Genomic DNA, 20,808 nt, shown 5'->3' on the forward strand with positions numbered 1-20,808 from the left:
GCACCTCATTGCCAAGGTGCCCTCGAAGAGCAGGTAAATTATTTTTGAACAGCCAGGACCAGGCAGGCCCTGCCAATCAGGGTGGAGACGTGGTGTACCAGCAACTAGTTAGGCGTGGGAGCGGCCATTGCCACCAGGGAGTCCCTCCATGGACCGGAGCATCCATCAAGGAGGGCCCCCCCCCCACCTAGGAACCTGCTGGGAGGCCCCTGGGTTTACCTGGAAATTTCTCCATGTGGCAGTGGACCCTCTGACATGGGCAAAATACTTGTGGAGGCAGGAAGTGGCTCTTAATTGGGCTATCAAGTGGTTCAATCAGCCACCCAGTAGGTGGCCGTGTCACTAAGGCACCCGGTGCTGACTATCTGCCATGGCAGCAGTAAGTCATGAGTTCCCTTCCTGATGTCTTCCACGGCTATTATTGCCAGCTCTCCTGCCTCCAAGCTATCTCCATTGGGCTGGGAAATTCAGCCCCTGGAATGCACTGCTTGAAAGGATGGTGGATGCAGACACAATAATAAGTTTAAAAAAGGAATTGCAGGAATACTTGAAAGAGGAAAGTTGGCAGGGCTTAGGGGTAAAAGCGAAGAGTGAAATTAACTGGAAAGCTCTTTCAATGAGCCATCAAAGGTCAAGGGTTGAATGGCCTCTTTCTGTGCTGTTTCATTCTATGATTCTCATCACTACTTGCATTCCAGGAAATTATTCAGCACTTTGTGCAGTTCTGAATGAGTGTTGCTGGGTTTATAGGGGATGCTGTTTCTGTTTTAATGGGCACGGTATGCAAGCATTATTCTGGGAACCTCGAGATACAGCGTGTGGTCCAGTTACTGATATTCGAGTAATACAGTACTGCCCTCACTCCAGCTTTGACTGCTGCATGCTCCATAATGGTCTTACTGCTGTGACTGTTTTGGTTAGAGAATAATAGTGAAAGTAAGATGGGGATAGAGTGAGTAGTGTGTAGGAGGCTGCACTGCACCACGATTGCAGATTAAAATCTACCCAGTCAGAAAGAAAAATCAGATCGAGTGCAACAAATGGGAAAGAGACAATGAGTTTTTAACACATCCACCACTCCAGTACACTTACTGCAAACTTAAAACTGATAAACTAAAGCCCAACGCTGGAAGCTGACACCATACAGGCCTCCCAGAATGCAATGACCTCCAACACTCTGCAATTAGCAAATAAATGAGATGCAGAGCAGAGACACTGAGCTGCAGCATCGAATGCTCCTGAATAAGATGCATAAATTATTATACGGGGCACAGAAGGGGAATCTACAATGTTATTCAAAGCAGGGCAGTAAATGGGGAAGAGGCCGCAATGGAAATTAGGGCAGAGGAAATTAGAACAGATATCAGAAAAGAAAACTTATTTACTCAAAAAGAGATAAATGATTGGAATAAATCTGCCCAGCAAAGTGATAGAAGCAAAATAACCAGGGCCATCCTAAAGATAGGGAGCTTTACTCTGTATCTATAGTTGGCACTGTGTGCCTCAATGGAATGTGTTTCACTCCTAGCACTGGGAACTGTCATCTTAATGATAGCAAAGTTCACCAAAAGCAGTTCCTGTCCTTCAGATGTGGGTTGCTGCAGTCTGGGCTGGTAAGTGACAAGGTCACAGAACACGAATGACACAATCCTGTTCACAATCTCTCAAGGGGCACAGTTACATGAGCAATGAGCCAGTGATGGTTCACAGACTGAAAGGGGAATTGGAGGAAGATCTATCTCAGCTGAGAGTGGCCATACTTTTGTAGTTTTGTTTAAAATGGGGCATTGTTGTGGAGTTTGGAGGATGTGTTGGAGAGAAACAGTCAATACACCCCGACATCAACTGGGACTCAAGACTTTGGTAACTGGGGTAAAGTCTCTAAGCTGTAGGACAGGCGATGGGAAACGATAGCTTCTGTCATTCCGATTGGACCTCATTGACCATTTAACTACTTGTTATGACCTAAAGCTCTCTGCCCCAAGGGGGTTGGCGGGTTGTCTTATCTGAGTGTAAAGGTTATTGATCTCTGCGTCAGGCAGGATATGAATCAGAGATCAAACATGGCCTGATCATAGCAAGAAATGGCTTAGTGGGTTTTGATAAACATGACCTGGTGTACCAAGAAGGAGCTTGGGAAAAGAGAAGGGAAATCCAAACCTGTGGCAGGGAAGTTGACTGATGGTTGAACCTCTGGTACCACGATCACTGTCCAAAAACACACCGGATCCTCCCCAAAAAGCTAAGGCATCAGAAACTCATAACATTTACAGCACAGAAGGGGCCCATTCAGCCCATCAAGCCAGTGTTGGCTGCTTGGCTGAAGCGCTGTTCTCTAATTCTGTTTCCTCGTCCTTTCCCCACATCTTTTCTTTTTCAAATATGTTCTTTTAAATGATGTCACAGTCTATGCCTCAATAATCCCTTTTGCTAAAACATTTGTGTTACATTCACCTTACGTGTGAAAGAAAAGGTCTTCTCACCTCCGTCTTCACGAGAATCTCAGTCTGTGCCCTGATTACCAACTCACCGACCACGGGAACAATTATTCACTATTTTCCCTCTCAAATCTTTTCCTAGTGTTGAAAGCCTTTGTTAGTTGTTCCCTCAACAATCTGTTGCAGCGTTGTACCAGCTCTAGGAGTGTTTGATGGAACAATGTAGAGGGAGCTTCAGTCTCTATATCTAACCCACCCTGTACCTGACCAGGTAGTGTTTGACAGGACAGTGTAGAGGGAGCTTTACTCTGTATCTAACTCATACTGCACGTACCCTGGGAGCATTTGATGGGACAGTGCAGCAGGAACATTGCCCTGCATCTAACTCATGCTGTTCGTGGCCTGGGAGTGTTTGATGGGATAGGATAAAGTGGGCTTTACTCTGTATCCCTGATCACTGAGACTGGCCTAAGTGCTCCGAGCACTGCTCTGGCTGAATTAGTAACCCAGCACAAACCTTTCTACTGCATTGGTGGAAAGGTGGTAGTGGTGGGGTGGGGGGTGGGGGGGGGGGGGGGGGGGATGGAGATGGCAGGGGAGTGGATGGAAACAATGTGCTGTGTGGATGGTGATCAGCGTGTGTGAGGTGACACTTACCTGGAGGGCATTTGGAGCAGCACCGATTCACTTCTGTGTTGTAGTATTTATTCTTCTCACAGATCTTCTTATCTGTTTGCTGCAGAGGCTGGGACCACTGGTGAGACAGAAGAGAGAGAGGGAGAGTCAGAGAGAGAGGAGGGTCAGTTATTGATCAATAAGTACTCAGGAAATTCCATGTAACTGGAATAAAGATGCTGCCCTTTAAAGTCCAGTTCCCCACTCCCTCTGCTCTTCCACAGCACCAAGCCTACCTTGAGCACTATGTCCACTTCTAGTTACTACAACACAAGGGAGACATTCCTTCAATCACTGGAGGCAAAACAAAGAAAAGGCACGAGACTGATTCCCAATATCAGGACTCTGAGATATGAGGCGATGGAGGCAGGGGATGTGGCAGAGTGGGTATGAGGTGAGGCAGGAGAGGGACTGTCAGGTCATCACTAATGGCTCCCTTGTCCATGACTGTCTGTGTCTAGAAGGTTTGGATGGATCTCATGTTACACTTTCCATCTCGTTTGTTCATTGTGAAAAGGGTCTGATGGAAAAAGTCTCATTTGGAAACTAAAGAAATGAGCTTAAAAACAGAGTTTTTTTTAATTTATTAGAGTTTCACCTCTGGCTATTTTTCTCCACAATGTGAACTTCACAGATAGATTTTATGCAAATTATCAACTGGATGATTTTCCATCAGGTTGTGGATCACACAGTTGGTTAAAACTAAACAGAAGGGAAGTTGCTTGCACTCACTGTCTGTTAGGGTCCAAGTAAAATGGGTCTGGGACAAGCTCACACTGGGTATAAGTGTGCAAAATAACACTACTCTGAATTCAAGGCTCTAACAGAGGACAGTGCAGGAGTGAGAGTGATCACATCCCAATGGGAGGAGACCCATCTAGAGCCGGTAATAATGATTTTAAAAAACTGCCTGCAGCTTCCAACCTCAGCGCCTCCCACTGTGAAGGCTAGGCTCCTCAGTCTTTCAGGAGAGGAGGGGTTCTGAACTCCAGTGGGCATCAGCACATTCAAGAGACGAGAAGGCCTTCAGGGGAGGAACAGCTGGATTGGTTGGTATAATCACACTTTGTCATCAATGAAATCTTCCTTTTTAACTCAGTCTCACGAATTGCTGTTTTAAAGTCCCAGTCCCTGTCCCCTTTGATCTTAACCTGTTCTCTACCAGGCCACAGGCCGTCCAGTGAGGACATTATGCCATTAAAGCAGAAAGACAAGACACTCACAGCAGTACAAGTGGGCATGAGCGTGATATCTGGAGGGTGTGCAAGTGTGTCTGGGCACCCTCCAGTATATTCACTAGTTGCTTATTAGGATAAACACTGAATTAGAACGATACTGCTACCATGTAATCCCAAGAATATATATGTAAAAATGTATGTTTGTTTTACCTTTGCATTAACCTAAGAGATCATTAAGCCTTGCACATGGAAATGTCAGTAGGGAAATGGTGCAAGCTGATAAGGATACAAGGAGAAGCGAGACAGTTAAAAAAGAGAAGTAATGGGTAATATGGACAATTAAATTAAAGGTGCAACAGAAATAAAAGGACAGCAGTGGAGGCAGCTACATTCCCATGGGAGGCTAGACAGGGCACCGCAATTGGAATGTGTTAATGAGTAAGGGGACCACTGGTGCCTTGGTTCAGGAAGGATAAGGAGGCACCTCTAGCCAGAATCATTACACCATCAAGGACGCCATATATCTCCAGCATATAAACAGGCCCCTTTGTGTTGCCAAGCTTCATTGATAAAAGCCCCCACAGTCAAAATAAGTGATGTAAGGGGGCTCAGAAGATTGGAACCTGGGACCTGGGAAAACAGGGGCTTTGTGTATGAGTCATCCCTATAGTTGCACAATAAAATGATGAGTGTAAGCTACTAATTGGTCAAGTGAAACCCAGTGGTTTTGAATTATAGAAAAGTTATAAGAAGGGCTCTGATTGGACAAACGATGCAGAAGACTTCCAAGGGAACTCAAGAAACACAGAGGTGGAACCAAGGGTTATGGCAGGGGGTATGCAGGCATTGTTGTTGCAACATCTACCCAAGGCATAAACAGGGTAATATAACACAAAATTATACCTTGTAAACTACTGCTCAGAATCTGTAATGCATCAAGTCTTGCTTATCCTGAATGAAGTTTAACCACTGCCACTAATATGGATGAATGTTTAATCATTGGCTATTAAAAACCAAACAGCGAGGGCGATGTCTGGGTGATGTCAAGGGGTGGGGGTAGTGAGGGTAAGGTCACGATGTAGTGAGGGTAATGTCAGAGAGATAGTGAGGGTGATGTCGGGGGGAGATAGTGAGGGTGATGTCAGGGGGAATGCTCAGGGTAAGGTCGGGGACATGAGGGCAAGGTCGGGGATAGTGAGGGTAAGGCCGGAGGCAGTAGTGAGAGGTAAGGTCAGGGCTAGTAAAGGTAAGGGCAGGGGATGAGGGTAGGGTTGGGGGATGAGAGTAAGGTGGGGGGGTAGTGAGGGTAAGGTCAGGGGCTGCAGGATAAGGTCAGGGAGGGTGAGGGTAATGTCGGGGTGGGTGAGGAGTAAAGTCAAGGGGTGCAGGGTAAGGTCGGAATGGGCACAGGGTAAGGTCAAGGGGTGAGGGCAAGGTCGGCCATTTCCCTTGCACAGGGCGAATCATTCAGTCTGCGCTCAGCCGATGGGGTAGTCCAGAGTAATCCAGAGCCCAGACTAAAGCTCTGGGGACATGAGTTCAAATCCCCCCAGGGAAGAAGGTGAAATTTGAATTAAATTAATTAAACCTAGTCTAATGGTGACCATTGTCAATTTATTTATTTTGAGATACAGCACTGAAACAGGCCCTTCAGCCCACCAAGTCTGTGCTGACCATTAATCACCCATTTATACCGATCCTCCATTAATCCCATATCCCTACCCCAAATCCCCTACCACCTACCTATACGTGGGGCAATTTATAATGGCCAATTTACCTATCAACCTGCAAGTCTTTGGCTGTGGGAGGAAACCAGAGCACCTGGCGGAAACCCACACAGTCACAGGGAGAACTTGGAAACTCCACACAGGCAGTACCCAGAATTGAACCCAGGTCGCTGGAGCTGTGAGGCTGCGGTGCTAACCACTGCACCACCCTACCACATTGCTGTAAAAAAAAACATCTGGTTCACTTTAGGGATGGAAATCTGCCATCCTTACCTGGTCTGGCCTACTTGTGACTCCAGACCCATTGCAATGTGTTTGACTCATAAATGCCTTCTGAAATGGCCTAGCAAGCCATTCAGTTCAAAGGCAATTAGGGATAGGCAATAATTGCTGGGTTTGCCACTGATGTCCACCTCCCATGAAAGAATAAAAAATAGTTTCCATAAACAGTTCATCAGTGACTGGAGAGGAATCGCTGTCATTCCAGCTCCCAGTGACCATTCCCTGCATCTCCAGTCTGAGCCACAGATTATAATCCAACCTAGGAAGGAGTTGAATTATCTGCACAGTGGCTAACAGTTCACTGACAAATCCTCTCAGTGGGCGGTCAGCAAAACACCAGGAGATGGAGACTGTTGTGGGGGCGGGGCGGGAAACTTTCAACTGCATTAAAAAAATTGATTTTTAAATATTTTCCACTGTTTTATTTCTTTATCATTTCAACATCATCTCTCCCAACAGACAGGAGCTTGAGCCCAACACCCCTCTCCCCCCCCCCTCCCCCTTCCCTCTGCCCCACCTCTGCCCACACTCCCTCACTCAGCCCCTGCTTCATGTGCATGCCCAGCTGTTCCACACACTCTCTTACTGTCCACTACCAATGACATTTCCACACTGACAGCCGGCTTTTACAAGTGATGTAAAATAAAAGCAAAATAACTGCAGATGCTGGAAACCTGAAATAAAAACAAGAAATGCTGGAAATACTCAGCAGGTCTGGCAGCATCTGTGGAGAGAGAAGCAAAGTTAACATTTCAGGTCACTGACCCTTCATCACAAGTGATGTGGTCGCGGGTCACCGCTTTGTCCAGGCTGTCACATCAGCGTATTACTGAGGGAGCGCTGCACTGTCGGAGGTGCTCGCTTTCGGCTGAGAAATTACACTTGACTATGTCTGCCCTCTCAGCTGGATATATAACGACCCCATTGTACTGTTGGAGAAGAGCTGGGGAGTTCTCTCCAGAGTGCTGGGGGGGGGGGGGGGGGGGTTACATTCCTCCCTCAAACTACATCTCCGAAACCAGATGAATTAGTTGTTTTTATGTCATTAGCTGTTTGCAACTAATTAGTAGAATTCAAAATATCTGCCGCATTCGTCTGCAGAACACTCATTGCATTTGAATTCATTGTGGGAAATGCTTTTAAATATTTCCGACACAGTAAGAGATTGAGGACTCTCAGCAATTAATCAGATCCAGTTCACTGTGCAGGTCAGCAGAGTGGGTGGGGGAATTAAAGGCTAGCTCACTCTGCTGACTGTGAAGGGCCAAATTTATCGCCGCGGTATTAACGGGGAGGTGGGGACAGTGAAGGGAAGCTCAGTAATGAGCAACGAACCCAGTAAGGCCAGGGACGTGGAGACCATGCCCATCTTAACAGGACACAGCACCTCCAGTCTTCCAAGTCCCTGTCTAGAGCCTTTCCCCACGTGCACAGACAGCTGAAGATCGAGGGCAGGTTTATAGTTTACGTGTTGCACTGTAATTTTGTGAATGTGAGATGAATATGAAAAGAAACCTGAGGTCAGTGGCTGAACATGTAGCAAGTCCGAATTGACAATTCTCATCAACTTATCAACTCTAGAGGCGATATAGCACAGCAGGAATGAAGCAACACATTGACTGTTAAAATGAATCAGATCTTCTCACACTGCGCCACTTTTGATCATTCAGAGGATCACACATTTCTGTTTAATCATAGACTCTCCTCCTTCTGTTCCCCAATAATAGCGTGATGCGGAAGATTTAAATCATTGAAGGACTGACGCCTAAAGAATTGCCAGATTGCCATTGCAAACTTCTCAATAGTATCCAGTTGTAAAGGAAATCATCATGGTAACTAACACCAAGATAACTGCATAACTAGCTAGATGCTGATTAAGATGAATGAAGGGGAATGGGGACCTGCCTTGATGTTGGACATATGCAAAGCAGCTGCAGCAGTTTCAATCAGATAGAAGAATGTTTTAGCCACATTTCCAGCTCCCATCCAGTGACGAACAAGGGAACAGTAAACAGAATCCATTATTGGTTTACATTCACAGTCTTTGGCATAGAGGCTACTCAAACAGGGATCCACCTGATATGCAAGGGGGAACCTGCCTGCAAAAACCTTATAAATTTGGAAATTTGCTACTGCTGAGCCATGTAAGGTTAATATAGAGTCACAAAGTTATTTGGGACAATTCACCGCTGCCAGTTAACCCTCAATATTCCAGTTTACAGCATTGTAAGTTAATAGTGTAAGGTGCGGACACACACGGCCCTGAACTAGGAGCAAATGGCTCAAATGGGAGCCCTGAACTAGGAGCAAATGGTAGTGGTCTCCTCTACATTGGGGAGACCAAGCGCAGACTGGGTGACCGCTTTGCGGAACATCTCCGCTCAGTCCGCAAGCAGGACCCTGAGCTTCCGGTTGCTTGCCATTTCAACACTCCCCCTGCTCTCATGCTCACATCTCTGTCCTGGGATTGCTGCAGTGTTCCAGTGAACATCAACGCAAGCTCGAGGAACAGCATCTCATCTACCGATTAGGCACACTACAGCCTGCCGGACTGAACATTGAGTTCAATAATTTCAGAGCATGACAGCCCCCCATTTTACTTTCATTTTTAGTTATTTTTTCTTCCCTTTTTTTTAACATTCCTTTTTACATTTTTTACAATCTTTTTTTGCATTTATTTCATTTCATCTTGGTTTGTTCAGTTTGCTTACCCACTGTTTTTTTCAGGTTGTTTTCCTTCAGGTTTGCACTTGCTGCTGTTCAATATTCAGTATATTCACACCTAATCTGTACTAATGCTTTGTCTTTCAACACACCATTAACATATTGTTTGCCTTTTCTCCGTGACCTTTTGGTCAGCTATGTGGCCTGGTCCAATCTGCACCTTCTCCTTTGTTATCTCTTGCCCAACCCCCACCTTACTTGTTTATAATCTGTGACTTTTCTAATATTTGTCAGTTCCGAAGAAGGGTCACTGACCCGAAACGTTAACTCTGCTTCTCTTTCCACAGATGCTGCCAGACCTGCTGAGTGATTCCAGCATTTCTTGTTTTTGTTTATTTTATTTTAGGAGCAAATGGCTGTCGTGTAATCGTCAGTGCAGGGAGAGCTATGCGCATTCTCCAGTCATACTGGATATTCCCCAAGTGAAGACAGCCTGTTTTGATGATACAGCCTAGACTCCCCCATTGGGGGACCGTGGGAGAGAAAGGGGTGCCTGAGGTACTGAATAACAGCAGAGCTGAAAGACAGCAGATATAGGTGGTAGTACAGCTTTCATTGCCAATTGCCTGCATCAGCTCTGCCAAGCCAGTGTCTACCCTCATTCTGACCTCGTGCTGACCTATATCTTAATAGACACTTATGTTGTGCTGTCCTGGCCACAGACAAAATGTCAACGGCATGCTTACTGTGCAATGTCAGCAGCATCATCGGCACTGTCTTAGAAGGATCTTGCAAATCAAGTGAGAGGTCAAAACAACAAAAATGAGCATCCTCCGAGATGCAGATAGTCAAAGTTTAGAGGTCATGATAATCTCACATCAGCTGTGATGGACTGGATATGTTATCAGAATGCCCGACTCAGGACTGACTAAACACGTGCTCTACTCAGAGCTACACCAGAGAGCCCATTCACACTGGAGCCAAATGAAACATTTCAAAGACAATCTCAAAGCCTCCATGAAGGTCTATTAGCATCAACAGATGCCCAACCACAACCAAAATGGTGATCCATCATCAAAAATGGTGTCAAGACCTTCCAATCAACAAGAGCAGCCACTGAGAGAGAACAGCAAGGCGGGGGGGGGGGGGGGGGGGGGGGAGAGAGAGAGAGAAAGAGTCTGCAGAAGTTCAAGCCAACAATCTGCCACCACCTGTACTGGGATCGACTGATGTCCTCTCTGTGGGAGAGCCTGCTAGGCTAATATTGGGCTCATAATCATCTGCAAACCCACAGCCAAAACTGACACCTCATTTCCACTTACCCATCCAGAAGAAAGAATCTTTCTCGACACTAGGAATTGCTGAAGAAGGTCAGTGCAGTAACCATTAATATAAGCAGTGACTTAAAATTGAAGTTGGAGGGGGATGAAATTGGTAATTGGGACAGAAGACAATGGTTTCAATCTTCCCAATATTTGATTTGAGGACAGTTCAGCTGATCCACAGTGGGATAAATCAGAGACGGTGAAGGTGCCAAGAGAGGCAGTGGTGAGATAGAAACATACAAAATAGGAGCAGGAGTAGGCCATTCAGCCCTTCGAGCCTGCTCCGCCATTCATTATGATCATGGCTTGATCATGATTATGATCATCCAACTCATAACCTGTTCCCGCTTTTGCCCCATATCCTTTGATCCCTTTAAACCCAAGAGCTATATCAAACTCCTTCTTGAAAACATACAATGTTTTGGCCTCAACTGCTTTCTATGGTAGTGAATTCCACAGGTTCACCACTCGCTGGGTGAAGAAATTTCTCCTCATCACAGTCCTGAAAAGTTAACCCCGTATCCTTAGACTATGACCCCTGGTTCAGGACTCCCCCACCATCGGGAACATCTTTCCTGCTTCTACCCTGTCAAGTCATGTTAGAATTTTATAGGTTTCCATGAGATCCCCCCCTCACTCTTCTGAACTCCAGCGAATATAATCCTAACCGACTCAATCTCTCTTCATACGCCATCCCAGGAATCAATCTGGTAAACCTTTGCTGCACTCCCTCTATAGCAAGAACATCCTTCTTCAGATAAGGAGACCAAAACTGCACACAATATTCCAGGTGTGGCTTCACCAAGGCCCTGTATAATTGCAACAAGACATCCCTGCTCCTGTGCTCGAATCCTCTCGCTATGAAGGCCAACATACCATTTGCCTTTTTTACCGCCTGTTGCAACTGCATGCTTACCTTCAGCGACTGGTGTATGGGAACACCCAGGTCTCACTGCATATTCCCCTCTTTCAGTTTATAGCTGTTCAGATAATAATCTGCCTTCCTGTTTTTGCTACCAAAGTGGATAACTTCACATTTATCCACATTATACTGCATCTGCCATGCATTTGCCCACTCACTCAACTTGTCCAAATCACCCTGAAGCCTCTCTGCATCCTCCTCACAATTCACCCTCCCACCCAGTTTTGTGTCATCTGCAAATTTGGAGATATTACATTTAGTTCTCTCATCTAAATCATTAATATATATTGTGAATAGCTGCGGCCCTAGCACTGATCCCTGCGGTACCCCACTAGTCACTGCCTGCCATTCAGAAAAAGACCCATTTATTCCTACTCTTTGTTTCCTGTCTGCCAACCAATTTTCTATCTATCGCGATACACTACCCCCCAATCCCATGTGCTTTAATTTTACACGCTAATCTCTTATGTGGGACTTTGTCAAAAGCCTTCTGAAAGTCCAAATAAACCACATCCACTGGCTCCCCCTCATCAACTCTGCTAGTTACATCCCCGAAGAATTCTAGTAGATTTGTCAAGCATGATTTCCCTTTCGTAAATCCATGCTGACTCTGTCCGATTCTACCACTGTTCTCCAAGTGCTCTGCTATAAAATCTTTGATAATGGACTCTAGAATTTTCCCCACTACCAACGTCAGGCTGACTGGTCTATAATTCCCTGCTTTCTCTCTACCTCCCTTTTTAAATAGTGGGGTTACATTAGCTACCCTCCAATCTGTAGGAACTGTTCCAGAGTCTATAGAATCTTGGAAGATGACCACCAATGCATCCACTATTTCTAAGGGTACTTCCTTAAGTACTCTGGGATGCAGACCATCAGGCCCTGGGGATTTATCGGCCTTCAATCCCATCAATTTCCCCAACACCATTTCTCTACTAACACTGATTTCCTTCAGTTCCTCTCTCTCACTAAACCCTGTGTTCCCCAACATTTCCGGTATGATGTTTGTGTCCTCCTTTGTGAAGACGGAACCAAAGTATGCATTTAGTTGGTCAGACATTTCTTTATTCCCCATAATAAATTCCCCTGTTTCTGACTGTAAGGGACCTACATTTGTCTTCACCAATCTTTTTCTCTTCGCATGCCTATAGAAACTTTTACAGTCAGTTTTTATGTTCCCTGCAAGGTCGCTCTCGTACTTTATTTTCCCCTTCTTAATCAATCCCTTGGTCCTCCTTTGCTGAATTCTAAATTGCTCCCAAACCTCAGGTCTGTTGTTTTTTCTGGTGAATTTATATGCCTCTTCCTTGGATCTAATGCTATCTCTAATTTCCCTCATAAGCCATGGTTTGGCTGCCGTTCCCGTTTTACTTTTGTGCCAGACAGGAATATACAATTGTTGCAGTTCATCCATACGCTCTTTGAATGTTTGCCATTGCCTATCCACCTTCATCCCTTTAAGTAACGTTTCCCAATCCATCAAGAACTGGGTCATGTCAGCATACGTGTGGAACCTGACATTGTGATACCAGTTGATGTCACCAAGTGGCAGTATGTTTATTATATACACATAACTGCACCTCATGGCACGAGTCCTGATAATATACAAATTCCTTTTTTCTGTAACTGATTAGAATGTGTTAATTAAGTGGTTTTGGCTTGCCAGTCTCTGCTGCTCAGTGTCCACTGCCCTTTATCCTGACACATATCTGCTGCTCAGAAAGTGACACTCAGATTCAAAGAAATCACTCAGTCTGAAAATTGATCTGGTTAAATTCTGAACATGTTTGATCTATGTACTAACCACATGAATCACACTGAGCTACAGTTGATGACTTCAGCCTGTTCCAGGAACAATGAAACAGCAAAACAAAGCAAGCAGCAGAATATATCCTTGGCACTAATAAATTCCATACATTTCCATGATTCTCCCACAGTTCTGGGACTTTAGGTTTTATCTCTTCCTCTCATGTATGTATCACATCTCCCTAGGTACTTACCTAGGCTGTGTCTACAGTTCCGAGAACTGATTCTATCTGGGGATACAGTTGGCACTGCCATCTTCCACCCCAATCAATTTCTGACTTTCTTTGAACATAAAATTTGAAAATAAAAATTCTTTTTAATATTCTTAAAATTCAGTACTTCTTCCCCTAAGAAACAACATTTCTAGTTGTTTCTTTAAAAAATTGATTCACTCCTCTGAGGACACTCCTGTGGTTTCTGTATCAATTCAAACTAATCCCACTGACTCCCAAGCAGAGGAAATAGCCTTTCCCGATTCACTCCATGAAAGCTTATCATATAATTTTTAAAACTCTATAAACCTCCTTGTAGCCTTCTCTGTTCCAGTATAAACAGTCCCAGTCTCTCCTCATAAATATGTGGTTTCTCGCCCCTTGCAACTGCTTGGTTAATTGACAATTTGGTTTATACAGAGACAGCATTCTCCACAACTGGTTGCACATTAGCCTGGGTAGTAAGTGTTGTTTAGCTGTTGGACCAAACCCAGAGACCCATACATTCCTGCTGGGATCAGTGGATTGAGAATTCTGATTAATATTTCCCGTCTCTAACTCGGAGGGATTGAGGTCAGATGTTGCCTGAGCACAGAGCCGGCACAGCGAATTCCTAAAATAAAAGCAAAATACTGCAGATGCTGGAAATCTGAAATAAAAACAAGAAATGCTGGGAATACTCAGCAGGTCTGGCAGCATCTGTGGAGAGAGAAACAGAGTTAACGTTTCATGTCTTTTCATCAAGTCACTGACCTGAAACGTTAACTTTGCTTCTCTCTCCACAGATGCTGCCAGACCTGCTGAGTATTCCCAGCATTTCTTGTTTTTATTACAGCGAATTCCTAAGTATTTTAGTGGATGCTGACCGGTTGGGACCCGGGGGCAATGACCAAACGCCCTGGGGATTTCATGCATTAACGGAGCGCCCGACACGCATACGATTCAAACCCGTTACGATCAAACTAGATTTAATTTTTCTTTGCAAACTTTCTCAAGGATCAGCATTCTTCCCCGAGTTTTGAAGACTGATTTAAACAACAGCCACAGGGGATGCACCGCCCGCACTGACGATGTCTACGGTCCGCGTTACATCTACTAGATTCACGGTAAGTTAAATTAGTACCTCGCCACACGCCGCTGCAGCAAACAACCAGACCCATAAAAGAGTCGCCGGGCTTCGCTGCCGAATCATTCGATTCCTGCTGTCCATGCTGCTGGGAACTTGACCAAGAACCAGTTTGGGAGCAGCTGCTCCGGCTCAACTCAAAACGGCAGATACAATTTTAATGTTAGCGATAGTGGCACGTATTATGCAGAATGGGTGGGAGGAGCCAGGGCCACGTTTCAACATTACTAGTATCTACAGCCTTCAACATTACTCAGTATCTACAGCCTAATGCAGATATCCGGATCAATAAACAAGAAGGGCATTTGATATAAAAACAAAAAAATGTTGGAAATACTCAGGAGGTCAGACATCTGTGGAGAGAGAAACAGAGTTAACGTTTCATGTTGATTGATGATCTTTCATCAGAACTGGAAAATTGCAAATTACCACGCCACCTCCAACCTCCCTTTCCCCTCCAAAGTCCTTGAATATGCTAAAATAAAAGCAAAATACTGCAGATGCTGGAAATCTGAGATAAAAACAAGAAATGCTGGAAATACTCAGCAGGTCTGGCAGCGAGTTAACGTTTCAGATCACTGACCCTTCATCAGAACTGTACCTCGCCACCCGCCGCTGCAGCCAACAACCACACCCATAACAGATTGGTTGGACTTCAAATCATTCGATTCCCGCTGGGAACTTGACCATGATGAAAGGTCACTGACATGAAAGGTTAACTCTGTTTCTCTCTCCACAGATGCTGCCAGACCTGCTGAGTATTTCCAGCATTTCTTGTTTTATTCCTTGAACATGCTGTTACCTCGCAAATCCATGCTCATCTTTCCCAGAACTCCATGTTTGAATTCCTCCAATCTAGTTTCTGCTCCTGCCACAGGACCGAAACGGCTCATATCAAAGTCACAAATGACATCCTAGGTGACAATGACAAAGGTAAACTATCCCTCCTCATCCTTCTCGACCAGTTTGCAGCCTTTGACAAGGTTGACCGTGCCATCCTCCTCTAATGTCTCTTCACCATCGTCCAGCTGGTTCCATTCTTATTTATCCAATCATAGCCAGAGAATCACCTGCAATGCCTTCTCTTCCCACCCCCACATCATTACCTCCGATAGCCCCCAAGGACCTACACTTAGTCCCCTCCTATTTTTTATCTACATTCTGTGCAGGATGACATTATCTGAAAACACAGTATCATTTCCCACATGTACTCTACCACACCACCCCATCTCTCTCGACTCTTCTGTAGACTGCATATCCAACATCCTGTACTGGATGAGCAGATATTTCCTCCAATTAAATATTGGGGAGACTGAAGCCATTGTTTTTGGTCCCCACCACAAACTTAATTCCCTAGCCACTGACTCCATTACTCTCCCTGGCAACTGTCTGAACTGAACCTGACTGTCTGCAATCTTAGTGTCATATTTGACTCCAAGATGAGTTTCCTACCACATATCCACACCATCACTAAGACTGCCTACTTCCACCTTTGTAACATCACCTAACTCCATCCCTGCCTCAGCTCAGCTGCTGCCGAAACCCTTATCCAAGCCTCTATTACCTCTAGACTTGACTATCCAATGCACTCCTGGCCAGCCTCCCACATTCTACCCTCCATAAACTTGAGATCATCCAAAACTCTGCTGCCTTTGTCCTAAGTCACACCAAATCCTGTTTACCCCTGTGCATGTTAGTTCTCTGTTAAGAAACACTTCAATTTCAAAATTTTCACCCTTGTTTTCAAATCCCTCCATGGTCTCACCCCTTTCTCAGTATTTTCCTCCAGCCCTACAACTTTCCGACATATATGCGCTCTTCCAATTCCAGCCTAATTGGCATTCCCAATTTTAATTGCTCCACCATTGGTGGCTGTGTCTTCAGCTTCCAAGGTTCTAAGCTTTGCAATTCACTCCCTAAACCTCTCTGCCTCTCTTTCCTCCTTTAAGATGCTCCTTAAAGCCTACCTCTTTGACCAAGCTTTCAGTCATCCGCCCTAATATTTCCTTATGTAGGTTAGTGAGATATTTATCATAATGCTCCTGCAAAGTACCTTGGGATGTTTTACTACATTAAAGGTGCTATATAAATACAAGTTGTTGTTTTTGGAAAAAGAACTGTAACAAGTACAGAGGCAGGAAAAGGGGGAAGGCAGGAAAGAACAAAAGAGATGGTCTGTGATAGGATAGGAACCAGGAGTAACTGGATGAGAAAAAGGATGATAGTGCAAGGCAAAAGGAAATGTTAATGAGACAAGTAAAGGAAGAAAGTATGCGTTCGGAGGAGCTGTAAATGGCAACAGCAGATGTATTACCAATTCTAACAAAGGTCATCAACCAAAAATGTTAAATCTTTCTATCTGCACTGATGCTGTCTGACATGCTGAGTAGTTTCAGCATTTTCTGTTTTTATTTCAGATTTCCAGCATCCACAGTATTTTGCTTTTGTATTACCAGCATCTGCTGACTGAAAAAAAGGGTATTGGTTATGATTTGATATTGTTAAACTCAATACAAAAGCAAAATATCTCAACACCACCCTGAATCCCCAGCAACCACCCCCCCTCCCCCCTCCCAAACCCCCTGCACCATCTCATGGGTTTTACCCATCCTTAGTCTTGATGAAATCTGGGTTACAATCTTCTTACTATATCCGTTTATCAAAACTAGAATTGATCTGAAGCAGGTGACTCCCAAAGGTCATTTTGTTAAAGCCAGTTATTTCCCTTCTGGCTTTCTGTTCTTGGTAACCAGCTCAGGTTTACAAGCAGCTATCAGTCCACAGAACCTTCCCTCAGAAATTACCTGCAAATTTACTTCCAGTGTATCTGTTGAAATGGTCGCATCACTAAGTGCCCCAGAAGGATGGAGTGGGTTAAACACAGCTCCATCTGAGTAGCTTCATATCACAACCTGGTCTGGGTTGCCTGTAAGCATCATGATAGGGGATCAGCTAGAGTTTGTTAAATGTTCATAAAATTCAGAAACATATTTGGCCCCCCAAAAACACAAATATCTGAATGAGGCTACCCGATGAAGAAGGTGTTGGGTTTCAGTCTCACTCGACACTTGTTTCTTGCTGAAAATCATTTCTGGATCTCTTAATTTGAGAGTTCCTTGAGTTTTATTATTTATGTAACCTTGTTCAGCACTCCTCCAATTTTGGCTTCTTGTCCATCCCTGACCACTTCACTTCGCCATTGACGACCATGTCTAGGCCACAAACTCTGGAATTACCTCCCAAAACCTCTTTGCCTCTCTCTCCTCCTTTAAGACACTCCTTAAAACCTACCTTCTTGACCAAGCTATTGGTCACCTATCCTAATATCTCCTAATGTGGCTCAGTGTCAAACTTTGTCTGATAACCACTTAAAGGCACTATATAAATGCAAGTTGTATTGTGGTTGTATTATTGAAGTTACGTATGATCAGGTTTTACTGTAACCTATTAATTGTATTTAATTGTATGCAAGTGGTGGGCATTAACTGGGAATTCACCTGTGCTCCTATAAAAAGGAACAGCCTGTAACTGTGGTGGTTGAGTGAGGAGATGTATGTTATGTTTGTAATGTGTAACTCTGTAAATAAATGCTTAGAAGACTATGTGAAGAGTGGCTCCAATTCTATCTTTTACCACTTGAATTTCTGGATAATAACATAATCCAATCTATATGTTAACAATATAAAGATAGCCCTATGCTTTGTGGATTTCCTGATTAAAATGCCCTCTCCCCTGTCTCTATCCTGGAGATTGCTGCATTAATAACATAATGTAATCCAATTTCCCTTCACCTGGTTTCAGTCAGTTAACTCCCCATTGGTGTGTGCCCGTGATTGGGCTGAAGCAGAGTTGGCTCTTTGCATGAACCCCAGTGGCTGGTTTCAGATAGCAGTTACTTCTCATGCCATGTGCATGAAAGCAGAAGTAGAACACAATTTAGAAGGCATGAACAGCAAAGAGGGACCCCTCCACATCTGACACTCCACACCCACCCCAGCACCTTATCCCACTCTAATCACAATGCACGTACCTCCTGCAGTCTCCCAACACATCCTCACTGGTAAATCCTCCACAGATTCACTCTGCGCTATCTCTGGCACTACTCTAGTCCAAACTCCTCAGAATAAAGCACACAAAGCACAAAGATATCTGGTTTGAACCTTGGTCTATGCTGAGTTAGCTCATCTCAGCCATAGTGGTTTCGTGCTAAGGTTGGCCTCAAGGCCCCATGGACTATGGAAAGAGAGAGAGTCAACCAGGGTTACTGATCCTGATCTATTTTGGAAAGTTGCAGGTGTGTGGACATGAGGAGCTGCTGAACTCATCTGTCATGCCCTCTATGGCTAAATAGATACATATGCAAAATAGCCAACTGGCTGAGTTACCACCAGAATAACCTGATGAAAGATTATGACCCTGATGCAAAGTGTTATGCAGGCCCCCACCTGCTAAGAATGAGGCACATTAATTTCACCACATGGATATTAAATTTCAAATTGTTGCTGGGAAGAAGAGAAGGCCTGTTACAAAGGGTTGCCAGGCTCCTGCCTAGAAAAACATTTTTGCACATTAACAGACAGTGTTGGAACAAAGGAGCTATCCCCTGCTCCAACACAATACGCAGAACAGACCTGGTCAAACCAGTCAGTCACGTGACTACTCTGCTGACCAACTTGGGGAGTTTTAAATTGTAGAAACAGTGTTTGAACTGGCAGAAAGCTATTTGCTCCTGGACTGAAGCAGACCTCCTCTCCTGTCCTGTCTGCTCCCATCTCTTTCTCACGGAAATCCAAAAACCCCAAGAGAGACAAGTCTCCCACAGTGAACAAGGTTTAAGAAGAATACTGGGCCCCAACGAAAAGCAAGAACTACCTACAATCAAGGACTATACAGTGAGCTCGAAGACCCGTAACAGAAACTCTTCAGATAGTGCCTCAAACTTTTCCACTTTATTTCTTCTGCTCTTTTCTATCTCTATTTGCATGCGTGTGTCGCGTATGCATGCTAGCGTGGGCGCGTCGTGTATCCGTAGGCGTCAACCGAATTAGAGTTTAAGTTTAATAAAATTTCTTTTTATAACCTAAGAAAGCCCGTTTGTGCTTGTTTCTTTACCTTATAATTGGAAAGCGGTGAACAAGGATTCACCAAGGGGGAGGTAAAAACACAATGTGTTTAAAAATAAAACCCTGTTACAGTAAGACCAGGTGAAGGCTGAAAGGGAACCCTAGACCTCTTTCTCAACTGGTCGTAACAGAAATTTGGGTGCTAGCATCTGGAATTTTACCACAGACAAACGAGAGAAATTGGAAGTGGGTAGCCAAATTGTTCCCAATCAAAAAAGAGCAAAATTAATACAGGTTTTCTTCTGGTTATGTGTGCTTGAATACTAACATGTCTGCAACTAGTAGCTCTCCAAGCCAGGGTGAAGTAACTTGGGATAAGTTAAAAGCACTGTCTATGGAGGAGTTGAGAAAAATGGTTGAGCAGTGTGGGATCACTGTACATGGCAAGGCTAGGAAATCTGAACTCCTAAGGCTAGTGGCCACCCATTTTTCTCTTGAACCTGAAGAAGCAGAAACAGGGTTAGAAGCAGACCCAGACAGGGTACTGCTAGCAACGATACAATTGGAACAAAGGAAACTTGAATTAGAGGGGAGGGAGAAAGAGAGGGACTTCTAGAAGGAACGTGAAGAAAATGAAAGACAGGAGAAGGAAAGAAAGAGGCAGGAGAGAGACAGAGAAAGAAGCTTCCAGAAAGAATGCAAAGAAAGAGAGCTAAGGTGGCTTGAGTTAACCAGGGGGCAACAGAGTAACCTCAGTGAAAGCATGGCCAATATGGAGGAGCGTAATTCAGGGCTGAATACAGAATTGTTAAAACTAGCTCATCTAATCCCAAAATTCAATGAGAAAGATGTGGAGGTATTTTTTGTGTCCTTTGAGAAACTGGCAAGGCGGCTAAAATGGCCAGCTGAAACCGGGCCTCTTTTAATACAAAGCAAGCTAACCAGAAAATCCCATGAGGTTTATTCCCTGTTGTCAGAATGAGAGTTCATCACCTTATGAACTGACAAAAATTTCTATCCTCGGAGCATATGAATTGGTACCCAAAGCCTATCGCCAAAAGTTTAGAACCCTCAAAAGCAAGCTAATCAAACTTATCTGTGTTTGAAAGAAGTAAGCAGCTGGCTTTTGACCAGTGGCTGAGGGCTCTTAAAGTACAGCTCAGCTATGAGAATCTCAGGGAAGTAGTTCTGTTAAAGGAATTTAAAAACTCTCTCCCACTCTCCATAAAGACCCATGTAGAGCAGCAGTGGGTTCAGAGAGCCCGGCAAGCGGCCATTCTGGCCGATGAGTTTGCTTTAATTTATGTTGGTTTCCCAGGGGAGAACCTTTCCTAATCACCACCACAAATCTGAAAAGGACAAAGGGCGGGAAGGTGATATCCACCCAGGC

The 20,808-nt window shown here is 44.5% G+C and overlaps 1 protein-coding gene across 1 annotated transcript in view; it reads right to left on the reverse strand.

Moving 5' to 3' along the window:
- Nucleotides 1–20,808, reverse strand: part of LOC137352128 (tumor necrosis factor receptor superfamily member 9-like) — a 97,025-nt gene that overhangs the window by 65,202 nt on the left and 11,015 nt on the right. Inside the window, exon 3 of the mRNA XM_068017262.1 lies at nt 3,096–3,192. Coding sequence (XP_067873363.1) covers nt 3,096–3,192 — 97 coding nt within the window. The remainder of the gene's footprint in view (nt 1–3,095; nt 3,193–20,808) is intronic.

The sequence above is a fragment of the Heterodontus francisci genome, chromosome 37, assembly GCF_036365525.1.
Source record: "Heterodontus francisci isolate sHetFra1 chromosome 37, sHetFra1.hap1, whole genome shotgun sequence".
Classification (NCBI taxonomy): domain Eukaryota; kingdom Metazoa; phylum Chordata; class Chondrichthyes; order Heterodontiformes; family Heterodontidae; genus Heterodontus; species Heterodontus francisci.